This window comes from Phyllobates terribilis, unplaced genomic scaffold, assembly GCF_046119375.1.
Source record: "Phyllobates terribilis strain yellow unplaced genomic scaffold, ASM4611937v1 Scaffold_5__5_contigs__length_657084704, whole genome shotgun sequence".
Classification (NCBI taxonomy): domain Eukaryota; kingdom Metazoa; phylum Chordata; class Amphibia; order Anura; family Dendrobatidae; genus Phyllobates; species Phyllobates terribilis.
Window position 1 is genome coordinate 54,475,304 of NW_027362765.1, and position 17,474 is coordinate 54,492,777.

General features: G+C 46.0%; 2 protein-coding genes across 2 annotated transcripts in view; both read left to right on the forward strand.

Annotated features, from left to right (window-relative positions):
• Positions 1 to 17,474, forward strand: part of LOC141271438 (uncharacterized) — a 156,644-nt gene that overhangs the window by 80,537 nt on the left and 58,633 nt on the right. Inside the window, exon 6 of the mRNA XM_073681512.1 lies at positions 11,066 to 11,156. Coding sequence (XP_073537613.1) covers positions 11,066 to 11,156 — 91 coding nt within the window. The remainder of the gene's footprint in view (positions 1 to 11,065; positions 11,157 to 17,474) is intronic.
• The window catches only part of LOC141271947 (uncharacterized), a 208,897-nt gene that overhangs the window by 80,519 nt on the left and 110,904 nt on the right, over positions 1 to 17,474 (forward strand). The window lies entirely within an intron of this gene.

Here is a 17,474-nt window from a genome sequence, read left to right on the forward strand (position 1 = left end):
CTTTGACTTCTTTCCAGCCCGACAGTCTGCCTACAGTCCAGTCCGCCAGTCTATCTATGGGCTCTGCCCGCCTGCTTACCTGGAAGCACCTGTCTGTTACCTGCCGTGCCCGCCTGCCTGCTTACCTGGAAGCACCTGCCTGTTATCTGTTGTACCCACCAGCTTGCCTACCCGGAGCACCTGTCTGGCTATCAGCCGAATCAGCCTGCCTGACTACCTGGACCACCCATCAGCCTGCCTGCCGTGCTCTTCCGCTATACCGATCAGTTCCTGCCTTCTGACCCATGTGACTCACCTGCTCTCATACAAGGTCGGTCCCAGAGTGGCACCTGGTCCCTCTGCTCGATCCCTCCCTGGTTCACGGAGTCGACTGAGCCGCCGTGCGACCTTGGTCAGGCGAGTAGATACTTAGTCACGCCCCTCTGGTCCCTCCTTGCACCGCTGCACAGAGGTTCCACCACCCGGATCCGTAACAGTATGTGCTCTATATTCCAACATAGAACACAATTTAGGTCTTGATGCAGTAGACCACTTTCTATCAGGGGACAAAAATATACCATCGGAACAAAAAACATTCCTGTTGAAAGGTTTAAGATTCATTTTGGAGCATAACCTTTTCTCCTTTCAAGATAAGATGTACCTCCAGCAGTTCGGGATCACGATGGGGACTCGGCTCGCATCCAGTTTTTCAAATCTTTTTATGGAGCGATTCGAGTCCCTATCACCTATTACATCTCCAAAATACAGTACAGACCAAAAGTTTGGACACACCTTCTCATTTAAAGATTTTTCTGTATCTTCAGGACTATGAAAATTGTACATTCACACTGAAGGCATCAAAACTATGAATTAACACATGTGGAATTATATACTTAACAAAAAAGTGTGAAACAACTGACAATATGTCTTATATTCTAGGTTCTTCAAAGTAGCCACCTTTTGCTTTGATGACTGCTTTGCACACTCTTGGCATTCTCTTGATGATCTTCAAGAGGTAGTCACCGGAAATGGTTTTCACTTCACAGGTGTGCCCTTTCAGGTTTAATAAGTGGGATTTCTTGCCTTATAAATGGGGTTGGGACCATCAGTTGTGTTGTGCAGAAGTCTGGTGGATACACAGCTGATAGTCCTACTGAATAGACTGCTAGCTGCTTTTTTCTTGCCATAATACAAATTCTAAGTAAAGAAAAACAAGTGGCCATCATTACTTTAAGAAATGAAGGTCAGTCAGTCCGAAAAATTGGGCAAACTTTGAAAGTGTCCCCAAGTGCAGTTGCAAAAACCATCAAGCGCTACAAAGAAACTGGCTCACATGAGGACCGCCCCAGGAAAAGAAGACCAAGAGTCACCTCTACTTCTGAGGATAAGTTTATCCGAGTCACCAGCCTCAGAAATCGCAGGTTAACAGCAGCCCAGATTAGAGACCAGGTCAATGCCACACAGAGTTGTAGCAGCAGACATATCTCTACAACAACTGTTAAGAGGAGACTTTGTGGAGCAGGCCTTCATGGTAAAATAGCTGCTAGGAAACCACTGCTAAGGACAGGCAACAAGCAGAAGAGACTTGTTTGGGCTAAAGAACACAAGGAATGGACATTAGAGCGGTGGAAATCTGTGCTTTGGTCTGATGAGTCCAAATTTGAGATCTTTGGTTCCAGCCACCGTGTCTTTGTGCTACGCAGAAAAGGTGAACGGATGGACTCTACATGCCTGGTTCCCACCGTGAAGCATGGAGGAGGAGGTGTGATGGTGTGGGGGTGCTTTGCTGGTGACACTGTTGGGGATTTATTCAAAATTGAAGGCATACTCTGGCTGGGAATAGCACGCGTCACGTGTGCAATAGATTTTAAGTGCAATAATTACAAGTGCAGTTAGACAATGGCCGGAAGATGATAATCCACTCTCCTCTCTTCTTCTTCTTCACACAGGTATTTAATCCATCCATCCGTTTGTGTGCTGTCTGATAAGTGTGAACAGAGTCCAATTCTCTAGCAACATTTTTCCATGGTATTTAATCCATCCATCCGTTTGTGTGCTGTCTGATAAGTGTGAACAGAGTCCTATTCTCTAGCAACATTTTTCCATGGTATTTAATCCATCCATCCGTTTGTGTGCTGTCTGATAAGTGTGAACAGAGTCCTATTCTCTAGCAACATTTTTCCATGGTATTTAATTGCTTGGTCCTGCATCTTTTTGTCTTTTTTTTTTTTGTTTTGTTTTGTTTTGTTTCTATTTTAAAATGTTCAAAGCCTCCTCTTTCACTGGTTTATGGCCTCTGTGTTTATCTTACATAGCATTGCCTGCTCTAGCCCAGTGCTAATTGACTAATTACTCAGTTTGACCAACTGGTGCTGGCCTCTAGCAGACATTTCATTTCATATATATTCAGCTCTGGCTGGGTCACGCGTGCAATAGATTTTAAGTGCAATAATTACAAGTGCAGTTGGGCAGGGCAGGAGACAGGTAAGATGCATAAAATATTCATACAAACATGCTTCTCGGTCACTAATACTGCATTTTGCATTAGTCTTATCAATCTGCTTTTTATTTGTTTTTACTTCTGCTTTCTCACAACTCACCCGCCCTTCAACACATTCTGTGCACTCTCTCTATATCAGCCCCTCCCTTCTCCCCTCTCCCATGTATAACTCTGAGGCTCTACTGACATTCCTCACCCACTGCAAACCATCCTCTACCTCCATACAGCACTCAAAACGTTCATACAAATCATTAGACCACCTGCTCTTTCTCTTCTTTCTACTTTTACTAGTCGCAGGTGACATCTCCCCCAACCCTGGGCCTCCCTCCACTAGCATACACCACTCTCCTCCAGCTACATATAGAAACCCTGCTAATCTTATTAACGTTCAGTGCATGCCCTCTCCTATCGATTTCCATTGCGCTCTCTGGAACGCACGGTCTGTGTGTAACAAACTAACTTACATCCATGATTTTTTTCCTCTCTAATTTTCTTAACCTTCTGGCTATCACAGAAACCTGGATTCAGCAGCCAGACCCCACCACTGCTGCTGCTCTCTCGTTTTGTGGGCTGAAATTTTCACATACCGCCAGACCTGGCAACAGACAGGGTGGAGGTGTTGGTCTGCTCCTTTCCTCACAATGTGCTTTCCAGGTCATCCCCCCGGTTCCCTCACTTATGTTTCCTTCCTTTGAAGTCCACACCATCAGACTCTTTAAACCCTTCTCCCTGCGAGTGGCAGTCGTGTATCGCCCTCCAGGCTCCCCCCGCCAGTTCTTGGATCACTTTGCTACCTGGCTTCGTCACTTTCTATCCTGTGACATCCCCACCCTCATCATGGGCGACTTTAACATCCTCTTCGATGATCCCCTCTCCCAATCTGCCTCTCATCTACTTTCTCTAACCTCTTCATTCCGTCTCTCACAGTTTACTAATTCTCCTACCCATGAAGACGGGAACACTCTGGACCTGTTTTTTTCCAGTCTCTGCTTGCTGGATGACTTTACCAACTCCCCTCTCCCGCTCTCGGACCACAACCTTCTTTCCTTCTCTGTTAAGAATTGTCTCCTCACCCGGGACACCCCTACTTACCACACTTATAGGAATACACGTACCATTAATACCCAGCAGCTTATGGACAATCTCCACACATCTTTAGCCCCCATCTCCTCCTTCTCCTGTCCAGACTTAGCATTGTCACACTACAATAATACACTGAAGAGCGCCCTAGATGAAGCAGCTCCTTCTACTCGCAGAAAGATCCGATACAGACAACGGCAGCCCTGGCACACGATGCAAACACTTTTTCTTCAACGTTGCTCAAGGTGTGCTGAGCGTCAGTGGAGAAAATCTCTTTTAGCAGAGGACTTCATCCACTATAAATTCATGCTCAAAACCTATAACTCTGCCCTTCATCTGGCCAAACAATCCTACTTCACCACCCTCATCACTTCAATGTACAACAATCCAAAACGACTTTTCGAAACCTTAAACTCCCTCCTGAAACCTAAAGCACAGGCCCCCACCACCAACCTCAGCGGGGAGGATCTGGCCACTTATTTCTTGGAAAAAATCAACCACATCCATCAGGACATCTCAGCCCAATCTCCTCAGTGCCTGGATCGCCTTCCCTACCGCACTTCAAGCTCACTAGCCATCTTTGAGCCGGTCACAGAAGAAGAAGTTACCCAGCTCCTCGCTTCTTCTCGGCCTACAACCTGCAACAGTGACCCCATTCCTTCAAATCTCTTACAGTCCCTCTCACCGGTGGTCACCACTCACCTGACTAAAATATTTAACCTCTCTCTTTCGTCAGGTATCTTTCCCTCCTCATTTAAACACGCCATCATAACCCCTTTACTTAAAAAGCCATCCCTGGACCAAAACTGCACTGCTAACTACAGACCTGTCTCTAATCTTCCTTTCATCTCTAAACTCCTGGAACGCTTGGTCCACTCCCGTCTAATCCGCTATCTCTCAGATAACTCTCTCCTCGACCCTCTACAATCTGGTTTCCGCTCCTTACACTCCACTGAAACTGCCCTCACTAAAGTCTCTAACGATCTACTAACAGCCAAATCCAAAGGTCACTACTCCCTGCTGATTCTCCTGGATCTCGCTGCAGCATTTGACACTGTGCATCACCAGCTCCTCCTCACTATGCTCCGCTCTATAGGCCTCAAGGAAACCGTTCTCTCCTGGTTCTCTTCCTTCTTCTCTGACCGCTCCTTCACTGTATCTTTTGCCAACTCCTCTTCCCCTCCTCATCCCCTTACTATCGGGGTTCCGCAGGGCTCAGTCCTAGGCCCCCTCCTCTTCTCTCTATACACTGCCCCTATTGGACAAACAATCAGCAGATTTGGGTTCCAGTATCATCTCTATGCTGACGACACCCAACTATACACTTCTTCCCCTGACATCACCCCTACCCTAATACAAAATACGAAGGATATTTGTCCGCTGTGTCTAGCATCATGTCCTCCCTCTATCTCAAACTGAATCTCTCCAAAACTGAACTTCTTGTGTTTCCCCCATCTACTAACCGAACTCTACCTAACATCGAAATTACCTTGGAGGGGTCAACCATAACTCCCAAGCAGCACGCCCGCTGCCTTGGGGTCATATTCGACACTAACCTTTCCTTTACTCCCTATATCCAATCACTCACTCGCTCTTGTCACCTGCATCTTAAAAGCATCTTCAGAATCCGATCTTTTCTCACTTTGGAAACTGCTAAAACTCTTACTGTCGCTCTTATTCACTCTCGTCTGGACTACTGCAACTCTCTTCTGATCGGTCTCCCTCTTACCAAAATTTCCCCTCTCCAATCTGTCCTGAATGCGGCAGCCAGGGTCGTATTTCTGTCCAGCCGCTTCACCGATGCCTCCACCTTGTGCCAGTCATTACACTGGTTACCCATTCGCTACAGGGTCCAATATAAACTCATTGCTCTCACCCACAAAGCTCTCCACTGTTCTGCACCACCTTATATCTCCTCTCTCATCTCAGTCTATCGTCCTACACGTGCCCTCCGTTCCACAAATGACCTAAGGCTAACATCCCCCATAATCCGAACCTCGCACCTCCGTCTCCAAGACTACTCTCGTGCTGCTCCAGTTCTCTGGAATGCTCTACCCCAGACGATCCGATTGATGCCTAGCCCCGATGTCTTCAAGCGCGCTTTAAAAACCCATCTCTTTAAACAAGCCTACCATCTCAAATACCCAGTAAACTAACTTTCCCCTGTTCCCTCCTAAATACTACTCAGAATCTGCCCCCTACTGTTCATCTGTTTCTACACCCTCCATGCACACGATAACTGCACTCGGTAATTGAGTATTGCACTTTAACATACAGGCTGATGACCGGATCATACAGCTTTATATGATAATCCCGACTTATTATAATTGCCTGACCTGAAATAGCAAGCACTTTCCACCTATTGTGTCCCCCCATTTCCGTGTAGAATGTAAGCTTGCGAGCAGGGACCTCACTCCTGATGTAACTGTTAAACTGTCTCACCTTGTATTGAATTTATTGTTTGTACATGTCCCCGCTTAATTGTAAAGTGCTGCGGAATATGTTGGCGCTATATAAATAAAAATTATTATTATTATATACTGAACCAGCATGGCTACCACAGCATCTTGCACCGGCATGCTATTCCATCCGGTTTGCGTTTAGTTGGACCATCATTTATTTTTCAACAGGACAATGACCCCAAACACACCTCCAGGCTGTGTAAGGGCTATTTGACCAAGGAGAGTGATGGGGTGCTACGCCAGATGACCTGGCCTCCACAGTCACCAGACCTGAACCCAATCGCGATGGTTTGGGGTGAGCTGGACCGCAGAGTGAAGGCAAAAGGGCCAACAAGTGCTAAGCATCTCTGGGAACTCCTTCAAGATTGTTGGAAGACCATTTCCGGTCACTACCTCTTGAAGCTCATCAAGAGAATGCCAAGAGTGTGCAAAGCAGTCATCAAAGCAAAAGTTGGCTACTCTGAAGAACCTAGAATATGAGACATATTTTCAGTTGTTTCACACTTTTTTGTTAAGTATATAATTCCACATGTGTTAATTCATAGTTTTGATGCCTTCAGTGTGAATGTACAATTTTCATAGTCATGAAAATACAGAAAAATCTTTAAATGAGAAGGTGTATCCAAACTTTTGGTCTGTACTGTATATCGAACATATACAGGTGCATCTCACAAAATTAGAATATCATCAAATGTTAATTTATTTCAGTTCTTGAATGCAAAAAGTGAAACTCATATATTATATAGAGTCATTACAAACAGAGTCATCTATTTCAAGTGTTTATTTCTGTTAATGTTGATGATTATGACTTACAGCCAATGAAAACTCAAAAGTCATTATCTCAGTAAATTGGAATAATTAACAAAAAACACCTGCAAAGGCTTTCTAAGCATTTAACAAGGTCCCTTAGTCTGTTTCAATAGGCTCCACAATCATGGGGAAGACTGCTGACTTGACAGATGTCCAGAAGTCGGTTATTGACACACTCCACAAGGTCCCAGAGTTCCAATTTTCATTTGGAAATCAAGGTCCCAGAGTCTGGAGGAAGAGTGGAGAGGCACACAATGCAAGCTGCTTGAGGTCTAGTGTGAAGTTTCCACAATCAGTGATGGTTTGGGGAGCCATGTCATCTGCTGGTGTAGGTCCACTGTGTTTTATCAAGACCAAAGTCAGCGCAGCCGTATACCAGGAAATTTTAGTGCACTGCATGCTTCCCTCTGCCGACAAGCAACAGTTGAGATAGTATAAGAAATTTGTAGCTAGCTCAATAACACCACTTTTTCCATGGTAATTAACATCATGATACTTTTAGTAAAGTCCCGTATCAGAACTAGGGACCTGGGGCATATATCTGGTAATCCCCGATATCTCTCCAATACAGCATATGTCTTTGACTAGTTTGCCTCAATTGACCCCTTTCTCATATAATCTGTTCATATGTGCAAATTATTCCATCTGAGAATTAATAGTATCGTTGTTGTGGCAAGTAACATTAATACACGGATTACCTTATTTTTCGGACTATAAGACGCACCAGACCATAAGACGCACCTAGGTTTTAGAGGAGGAAAATAATAAAAAAAAAAAAATTAAGTAAAAAATGTGTTCATGATGCACTTTTAAGGGGGAGGGGGTCTTCTGCTGACACTGGTATAGGAGTAGTATCCCACAATTCTGACAATATCCCCTATCCTGGTATATATGTCCCCCCCCTTCCTTTTATACGTGGTCCCCATCCCCATCCTCCTATGCCTGGCATCCCTCCATCCTGGTATGCATGGCACCCCTCATCCCTATCCTGGTATGCATTGCACCCATCATCCCTGTCCTGGTATGCATGGCACCCCTCATCCCTTTCCTGGTATGCATGGCACCCCTCATCCCTGTCCTGGTATGCATGGCACCCCTCATCCCTAACCTGGTATGCATGGCACCCCTAATCCCCATCCTGGTATGCATGGCACAGCAATCCCCATCCTGGTATGCATGGCACAGCAATCCCCATCCTGGTATGCATGGCACCCCTCATCCCTATCCTGATATGCATGGCACCCCTCATCCCTGTCTTGGTATACATGGCCCCCTCATCCCTGTCCTGGTATGCATGGTACCCCTCATCCCTGTCCTGGTATGCATGGCACCCCTAATCCCCATCCTGGTATGCATGGCACACCTAATCCCTATCCTGGTATGAATGGCACCCCTCATCCTTAGCCTGGTATGCATGGCACCCCTAATCCCTATCCTGGTATGCATGGCACCCCTAATCCCTATCCTGGTATGCATGGCACCTCTAATCCCTATCCTGGTATGTATGGCCCCTCATCCTAATCCTGGTATGTATGTCCCCCTCATCTTTATCTTTTGTATGGCCCCCTCATCTTTATCCTGTTATGTATGGCCCCCTCAGCGTTACCCTGATATGTATAGTCCCCTCATCCTTACCCTGGTATGTATGGCCCCCTCATCCTTACCCTGGTATGCATAGTCCCCCTAATCCCCATCAGGCTGCACATAAAAAAATAAACACTCCTACTCACCTTTCTTCTCTCTCCTCCAGCGCTGCGTCCTGTCTGCCCGCACTGATCTCTCCATGTGACGCCATGCGCGGCTCACATGGAGAGATCAGCTGCCGGAAGTCACTGCTCCCCACTCCTACTGCTGCCGGGCTATCGCGTGTGCCCGTTTATTAAAGGGCATGAATAATCACCCCTCTCCACTCCCATGGGCGTGGAGAGAGGTTGAATATTCATGTCCTTTAACAGCGGGCTCAGGCGATTCCGGCAGCAGCAGGAGCTGCGCTGCAGCTACACTGTGTGCTGCTATTAAGGAGCGTGAACATTCAGTGCGTCCCACGCCCCATGGGCGTGGGGAGTACTGAATATTCATTTTCTTTAGCAGCGGGGACAGTGTAGCCTGCAGCGGGCGGCTGCTGCCTCCTGTGCACCGCTCCTCCACCGCTACCGCTCCCCCCACACTCCACATATATATACACCCCCCCCCCAACATTCGGATTATAAGACGCACCCCCCCCCCCCCGTTTTCCTCCAAAATTTTGGAGGAAAAAAGTGCGTCTTATAGTCCGAAAAATACGATATTTGTTTTTTAGACCCCCCCTACAATTCACCCATTTACATATAATTTATCACCAGTACATAGACATATTTTAATCAATGTAGATCCAAAATTCATGAGACAATTGAAATTATACCATCATACCACTTTACTTCATTTTTATTAACACATGCCCCAATTATTATCCAGCAGATGCTCATGCACCATATAATATACAAGATCCAATCCATATATGTACATATGGGAAACAAACGAATGAAAAAGAATAAGCAATTTGACACCTCACACTACAATTTGTATCACAATAACACTCACCGCTCCGGTTCAGGGCCGTTCCGCGGACTGCGGCGGAGGGGTGAGACTTCAGGAGCGTGCATGCATCTATGTGTCTGGTCTGGGACGTTTTTTTTTTTTTTTCTTATTTATTTGTTTATTTTTTGTTGCTCCCCATCACATCAGTTAAATGCCTCCCTTAGGCTGTGTGCCCACGTAGCGTTTTTCAAGCGTTTATGCGGCGGAATTTCCGCAGCGGAAACGCTTGTAAAACGCTAGGTAATCCACACCCCATGGTCCCCAAGGGGATTCCGCATGTTCTATGCACATGCTGCGTATTTTTCTGCAGCGTTTATGCTGCGTACAAAAATCCGCAGCATGTCATTTAATTTTGCGGAAGTGCAGCGGAACTCCCGCCATTGACTTGCATTGAGGCGCACAGAAACCGCGACTGTACACTTTTACAAGCGGCTTCTATGCTTCTCTATGTGCGGATGGTACCCAGGTCTGGAGGAGAGGAGACTCTCATCCAGACCTGGGTACCATTGTACCTGTAAAAAAAGTATAAAATAACAAATAAAGTTTATATTCACCTGTCCGGCGTCTTCTCTCTGAATGCCAGCAGCGCTGAAGGACCTTCGGTGACGTCACAGTCATGTGACCGCAGGCCCTTCACCGCTCTGTCTCGCGATATGCCGGCAGCCGGGAACCAGCCAGGAAGCAGCGCTGCAGCCACGCCGGGGCCTCGGAGGTAAGTATAGCTTTATTTGTTTTAATTTTTACGGTTCACACTGTATAAATCCATGCTGTTTGCATGGATTTATACAGTGTGACCTAGTTGTCAAGCACTTTCCAAGTGATGCTATCGCCTGGAAAGTGCTTGTCAAACTGCATGCGGAAACGCATGTGAATCCGCATGTGGATCCGCATGTATTCTGCAGGAAAAACGCATGCACAATCTGCATGCGTTTTTTTCTGCCAGGGAGATGCAGAAATGCTGCAGAAATTTTCTGCTTCATTTCTGCATCGTGGGCACATAGCCTAAATCAATTTTTAGATATCTTGTAGAAACTCCACACAGTAGATAATCACAGATTTTGACAAAATAGTCATTTTGTTAACATAGGCTTCCAGCTCACATCTAGGTGATAATTTTTAAACTTTGAACAATGGCATCTCACATTATTGACAAGAAATATATGCATATAGAAGTTCACCTATATTCATCAATTAGACTCCAGACTTGACAACAGAGAGAAGGAGTAGATTTGAGTTGGGTGTCACCTCTGAGGGTGACCCCACCCACAAGTAAAGATGCTGGGTATAAGAGTTCAGTCAAACCTAAGGTCTCATACATACCTGATGAAGGCTCTATGAGCAGAAATGCGTTGTGTGATCCTTTTTAAGACCCCTTCTCCCTATCCTTTTTTGTATATCCTTGTTCCTTATGTGTATTCACGGTTTTATGATTTTTTATTAAACCTACGAGTATTAATCCATTCTGGAATATCCTCCATGTGATTGCACCACATTTGGAAGATTCAACAATTTTTGGTTACTCTTTCTTCCACGGGAGCGCCTCCAGAATCCATTTGTCTCATACTTGTGTAATGAGAACGGTGGAGATGACAGGATTAGATCTGATCATAGATGTGACTTCTCCATCTCTCTGTGACTTTTACAATATGTGTTTCAGGGTGAAGATCTGCCCCATATTAATACTACAGAGACATATTTGCGGGGTGATGAGCGGTGTAAAGAGGAGACTCCTACAGATAACAGCACAGGTCAGTAATAACCAATAAATGCAGTGAATAGTCTCATATTTTTTTAAAAACTAGTATTTTATAACCGATGTGACTTACACAAATGATATTTGTTTGGTCAACTTCTGACCTCCTCTTACACATGAATGTTTGGCAAGACAGAGGCCTCGGTCAGCAGCTTTTCTCCTCGAGGACAAAAGGATCAGATAATAAAAGGGAATCAATCATCAAAACATTTTATTTTTCAATAATTGAAAAAATGTAAAGTCTTGTTTTATTTTTTTTTAAAAAAAGGTTTGATATTTCACTATTTAACCTTTATTGACATATGACGTACAGTTATATCATTTGTCTGGTTACTGACAGGCTGCATCTTTCCCTACAGATGATGGCTGTATTATTCAGCCATCATCTGCCTGTAACAGCTGTGGGTGGCACGGAGCGGGACGTTGATGGGTTACTATGACAACTGGGGGTATGCTGAAGACCTCCATGCACGTCATGACAGTTTAACTGTGAAAGCCAGCATTTAGCTGGCGTTCATAGGAGAACATGATTTTCACTATATATAATAGTGCTCTAGCTCTGCTGTGTATAGTAGGAGCGATCAGAGAATTACAGATTCAAGTCCCCTAAGGGAACTAACAAATACAGCGAAGAGTGAAAAAAATGTTTTTGAAAAATAAAGGTTGCCTCATTAAGAAATAAAACAATTAAAATAAAAATAAACATTTGGTATCGCTAAATTTATAAAAGTTTGTTAAAATTTAAAAGAAATTAATCCGACCAATAGAACAGCTTAATGAGAAAAATATCAAATTTTTTGGCAACATTGCAATAAAATGCAATAAAAAACTATCAAAACATCGTATCTACCCCAAAATGGTATCAATCTCTCCAGCTGTGCCTCAGTACACAGCACAGTCCGAAGCAGCGGGAGATTTATTTTTTACAGTACATTTTGGTAAATTGTAGGGATATAAAACTGTGCCAGGAGACTGTGTGGTGACATACTACTGAGCAAGTGGACTGCATGGGAAAATAATACTGTGGCAGGGGGTGTGTGAGGGATCTCAACTGCATGGGGGCTGTTTGGGGACATCATATCATGTATGGGGCTGTGTTGGCACATTATACTATGTCGGTGGGCTGTGTGTGGACATTATACTGTGTTCATGGGCTGTGTGAGGACATAATAGTGTGCAAGGGGGCTGTATTGGAACATCATACAATGTTGGGGCTCTTTAATGACATACTGTGCTAAGGAACATCATAATTGTTTGAGGGTGCTGTGGGTCATCATATTGTGTTGAGTTGTTGTCCAATGCACAAGGGCTGAATAACAGAATTAGTATGATTTACTGTTTTATGTAAACTTTATAAAAAGCTGTAAATGATATGGTTTTATTTAGCTACTACAGGTAAGAATACAAGTTACGATAAGCCCCATCATCATATATTAACAGTAGCAGTGAGTCAGTAGACTTAATTCTACTCAACATTAAGTGATAAAAATGAACATAAAACAATAATAATGATCAGAGTTAAGTGTGACCGGTTGGTTCGGCCTTCTACAATAATCAGTCTCTTATATGGCTTATTGGGAAAGTTAATTTCCCACGCCTTCTGTCAGAAACTGTCATGGGGATACTGCGACAGAGAGTGGTCTCCTCTATTTCGGGGATCGGAAGATCGCAGCGTTTGTCTAGATGCACACCTGCACTAGTTGGATCTACTTTGCTTTTCAGTTAGCTGTTCAGATTTCCCTTGTTCTTTTGTTGCAAGGGTATTTGCCAGTGATAGCTTGCTGTATCTTGGTATCGGTATGGAGGTGTGAGCTGTAGAAAGAGAAGTCGTCTAGGAGTAGTCTCCAGAGATTGCTGTTTGCCTTTATACCTTTTTGTAGTCTAAATGTGCATTGAGTGATTGCCGTTTGTTTTACCCTTGTCTGTTTCCTTTTGTGTTAAGATCATAGAGCTGGACTAGTGTTCCTGCTGCCCAGCACACTAGCCAGGGTGTTACGTTCGAAGGTGTGGCACATGATTCCTGGACCCACTGTGCCACGGACCGGACTTACCCTGGAGTGGCGTGACTAAGCAGCTACTTTGGTGTTCGCTGGAGCCTTTAGTGGTTAGGACAGGCTTTTCCGGCAGGTAGCTGCCAGGTGCCACTACAGTTCGGCGTCCGGCAGTAGCAGCTGACCCCAAGGGGCACAGATGTCAATTCCGATTAATAGGGCAGGATGGTCACTTGGGACAAGTTCAGACTGTGCAGACAGGGCGGCCACTGGGACAGGTTCAGACTGTGCAGACAGGGCGGCCACTGGGACAGGTTCAGACTGTGCAGACAGGGCGGCCACTGGGACAGGTTCAGACTGTGCAGACAGGGCGCCCACTGGGACAGGTTCAGACTGTGTAGACAGGGCGGCCACTGGGACATGTTCAGACTGTGCAGACAGGGCGGCCACTGGGACAGGTTCAGACTGTGCAGACAGGGCGGACACTGGGACAGGTTCAGACTGTGCAGACAGGGCGGCCACTGGGACAGGTTCAGACTGTGCAGACAGGGCGGCCACTGGGACAGGTTCATACACACTGGTCTCGAGATAGCAAACAGGTACCGCTGATGCGGTTTCAGGATTCGGATACCGCTGAAGCGGTCACAGGAACACGTACAACTATACTGGACTAACCGGACACGGGAATAGCTTTAACAGACTAGGGACGGAGGACCCGACAACTTTCAGTTGCACACACCAAACCACCTAACATAACTAAAGGGGTTGCTCAGGCACCTCCCTATTGGGAAGAATGCCTTTTATACAAGATGTCACCTTGCAGGTGAACACATTAAGTAGATGCCTCCCAGCTGTCAGCAGTGAGCATCTACCATATGCGCGCGCTGCGCCTTTAAGAACATGGGAGCGCGCGCAGTAGGTGCACTGCCGAGACACAGTAAGGCATGCACAGCAGCAGCGAGCAGGAGACAAGAGCACGCCGGGGACTGCGCCGAGGGCCGGATCAGTGAGAAAGCCGGAGTCCATACGTGGAGGAAGAAGGGGGCAACATACTGGGGTGCCGGCCATGGCGCTACAGTATCCCTCCCCTTTATTCCCCCTATTCTTCAAAGTCCCGATGACTCTTCGTAGTGAAGATGGAGCCAGATTTTTCTTCCTGAACTCCCACGATCTCCCATAAGGACCACATTCTCTCCAAGTCACTGGGAAAAAGATCACATCTCCCACCTTCTTTTTGACCAGGATGGCTCTCACCGTCTGGACATTATCGGAGCAGAACAGAGCATATTTGGAAACAGGGACCTATATTTGCAGAGTCTCTCTTAGTCCGACCAGAATAGCTAACACCTTGAAAGACACGAAGATAGACTGGGACACCTCCTCCTGGTTGGTTGACAATAGAGACTTGGAGAATGCCTTCGCCTTGATGTTGTCATCTGCGACCACCTGGAACTAGAAGATAACTTCACAGGATCGATCTTCACATTTTTCTCACCCAGGATACGTCCTTCAAATGGTAGGTCTTTAGGAAACCAACCATTGGAATGATCGTCTGCCGGAGAGGATGGCAACACTGGGGACCCAGCTGGAAGTACAGGAACCAGTGACTTCTCATGACACGACTTTCCCCATTGAAGCACCTCACCGGACCTCCAATCAAGCACAGGCTCATGGGTTCTCAGTCATATAAGAGAAAGGGCTGAAAAATGTCAGCCAGCACATAGAAAGCAATCATCCCCAAATGGTGTTCTCCATTCTAGAGCTCTACTGGTCCACTGACTACTTGAACTACTTCAGGGAGGTCCTTCCCCTCAACAAATGACAGTCTCAGTGGATTCTGGAGGCCTGGAAAGGGATTATAATACCGATCCACCATGGCTTGCTGTAAGAAAGAGTCAAGAAAGGCTGTTGCATTGAACCGGATTCCTCCATGGGGCACCGAAACATTCAAAGTCAGTGATGAAGAGTCTCTCACCTAGGGAAGCATCACCCACAGGCCCTAGGTTTAGGAGTTTAGACCTCTTAGGACAATCCCGAATAAAGTGCATTGTGCTACTGCAGTCGAAACACACTCCCTTGGCACGATCTCTTTCTGGCTGCCACTCTGCCAGCCTAACATGATTGACCTGCATGGTTTTGGCCAGAACGGCTGTTTCAGGAGGCTGAGGTAAGATCGGTCTTTGGAAAGATGGAGCCAGACATGCCATTCTCCTTTCACGTGTCACCTCTTTGGTTCACTCTTGAAACCGGAGGTCGATTCGGATTGCCAGGGAGATTAATTCATATAGAGAGGTCGGGATGTTATGTCCAGACAACTCGTCCTTGATCCTTTTGGATAATCCTTCCCAGAAAGCGGCTACCAAAGCTTCTTCATTCGATCTCAGTTCGGAAGGCAAATTGCGGTATCGACATACTTGCTAACGGACAATTCTCCCTGATGCAGTCTGAGCAGGGAAGATGCAGTGGAGGAAGAACAATCAGGTTCATCGAGAACCTTCTGGAAGGTCACCACGAAGGCCTTTAGGTCCATGGTCACAAGGTCCCCTCTCTCTCACAATGGGTTAATCCATGCTAATGCTTCTCCTGCGAGGTGGGGCATCAGGAATCTCACCTTAACCTGATCAGTCAGGAACCGATTGGTCAAAATATCATAGTGCAGGGTGCACTTGGTCAAGAATCCACGGGAGTGCTTAGGGTCTCGGCTGAATCATGGAGGAGCCCATAAGCAAAGTTTAACTTCTGGAGCATAGGTTTCAGGCAGGGTAGCTGCAGCAACTTGAGCAGGAGCAGAAGACGCTGCCATGGTCAGAGCATCCAACCAGCTAGTCACAGTCTTTAAATATGACATTTTTCCTTGCTGATCGCGCTGATGGGAGATTTCTTGATACAGGTCTGCGGCCTGGGGAATCTTGGGATCAGCAGGATCCATGGCCTGAGCAAACTGGTGGTGCAGGTGGTTTGTGGACCTACTGTGCCACGGACCAGACTTACCCCGGAGTGGCGTGACTAAGCAGCTACCTTGGTGTTCACTGGAGTCTCTAGTGGTGAGGTCAGGGTGGTCTGACAGGTAGCTGCCAGGTGCCACTCAATGGCGGCGTCCGGCAGTAGCAGCTGACCGCAAGGGGCAGAGATGTAAATTCAGATTGCTTGACTGGGCAGGATGGCCACTTGGGACAGGTTCAGACTGTGCAGATAGGACGGCCACTGGGACAAGTTCAGACACACTAGTCTTGCGGTACCAAACAGGTACCACAGATTAAGTTTCAGGATTCAAACACTGCTGAGGCAGTCACAGGAACACAGACAACTAGAATAATGGGACATAGGACACGGGAATAGCTTTAACAGACTAAGGACGGGGGACCTGGCAACATACAGTTGCACACACCAAACCACCTAACATAATTATAGGGGTTGCTCAGGCTCCTCACTATTGGGGAGGGTGGCTTTTATACAAGATGTCTCCCAGCTATTGGCTGGAAGACACCTTGTAGGTGAACACATTAACCAAATGCCTCCCAGCTGTCAGCTGCGGGCATTTGCCATGTGCGCGCTGCCCCTGTAAGAACAAGGGGGCATGTGTGCACTGGGTGCGCCACCAAAACACAGCTCACTGTTGGTACTCATATCCACATCACATGTTTTTCGCTGCCACCCTTTGCCGTTTTGATAAACCTGTCCGAAGCCTGCACTGGGGCACACAAGCCACCCAGCTTTCTTGAGCACCTGATAGGTACTCTTCTTGCACTCTGGCATATACAGGGTAACACAAACAAGTTATACTTGCCCTCTTCAGGGTGTGTGGGTACATTTAGAGTAGCAAGGAACAAATTTATTACGTTTTAGATTTAATATTCAAAAACAGTCAAGTGCTTAAAAAGGTTACAAAAGATGAAATAACACATCCTACAGGAAAAACAGTATAACACAAAAGGGATAAATACACAAATGTTTTACAAATTTGGTCTGTAAGCGCTTCTGGCAGAGGAGAATGAAATTTGGACAGATCTGCAATACTCATCACTTCTCCTGGAGTCTGACATTGATCTCCCTTAGATGACATATTATAAAGGATCTCACCAGACCCCTCACTTCTCTCTCAACTGAGGTAAGAGAGGGATGACTAATTACCTTAGTCAAGTTGTAGCCCTCATTTCTGCTGTCAGTCATATTTTCCCTCAGGAGCCTCCTAGAGAGACAATATGGCTGTCATATCACCAAACATCCGTCAAGCATTCCATACATACCACACATGAATATGATATATCCATAATTCAGGGACATATTGGGCAGGACGGTTGCCAGCTACTAAAATCCTTGCA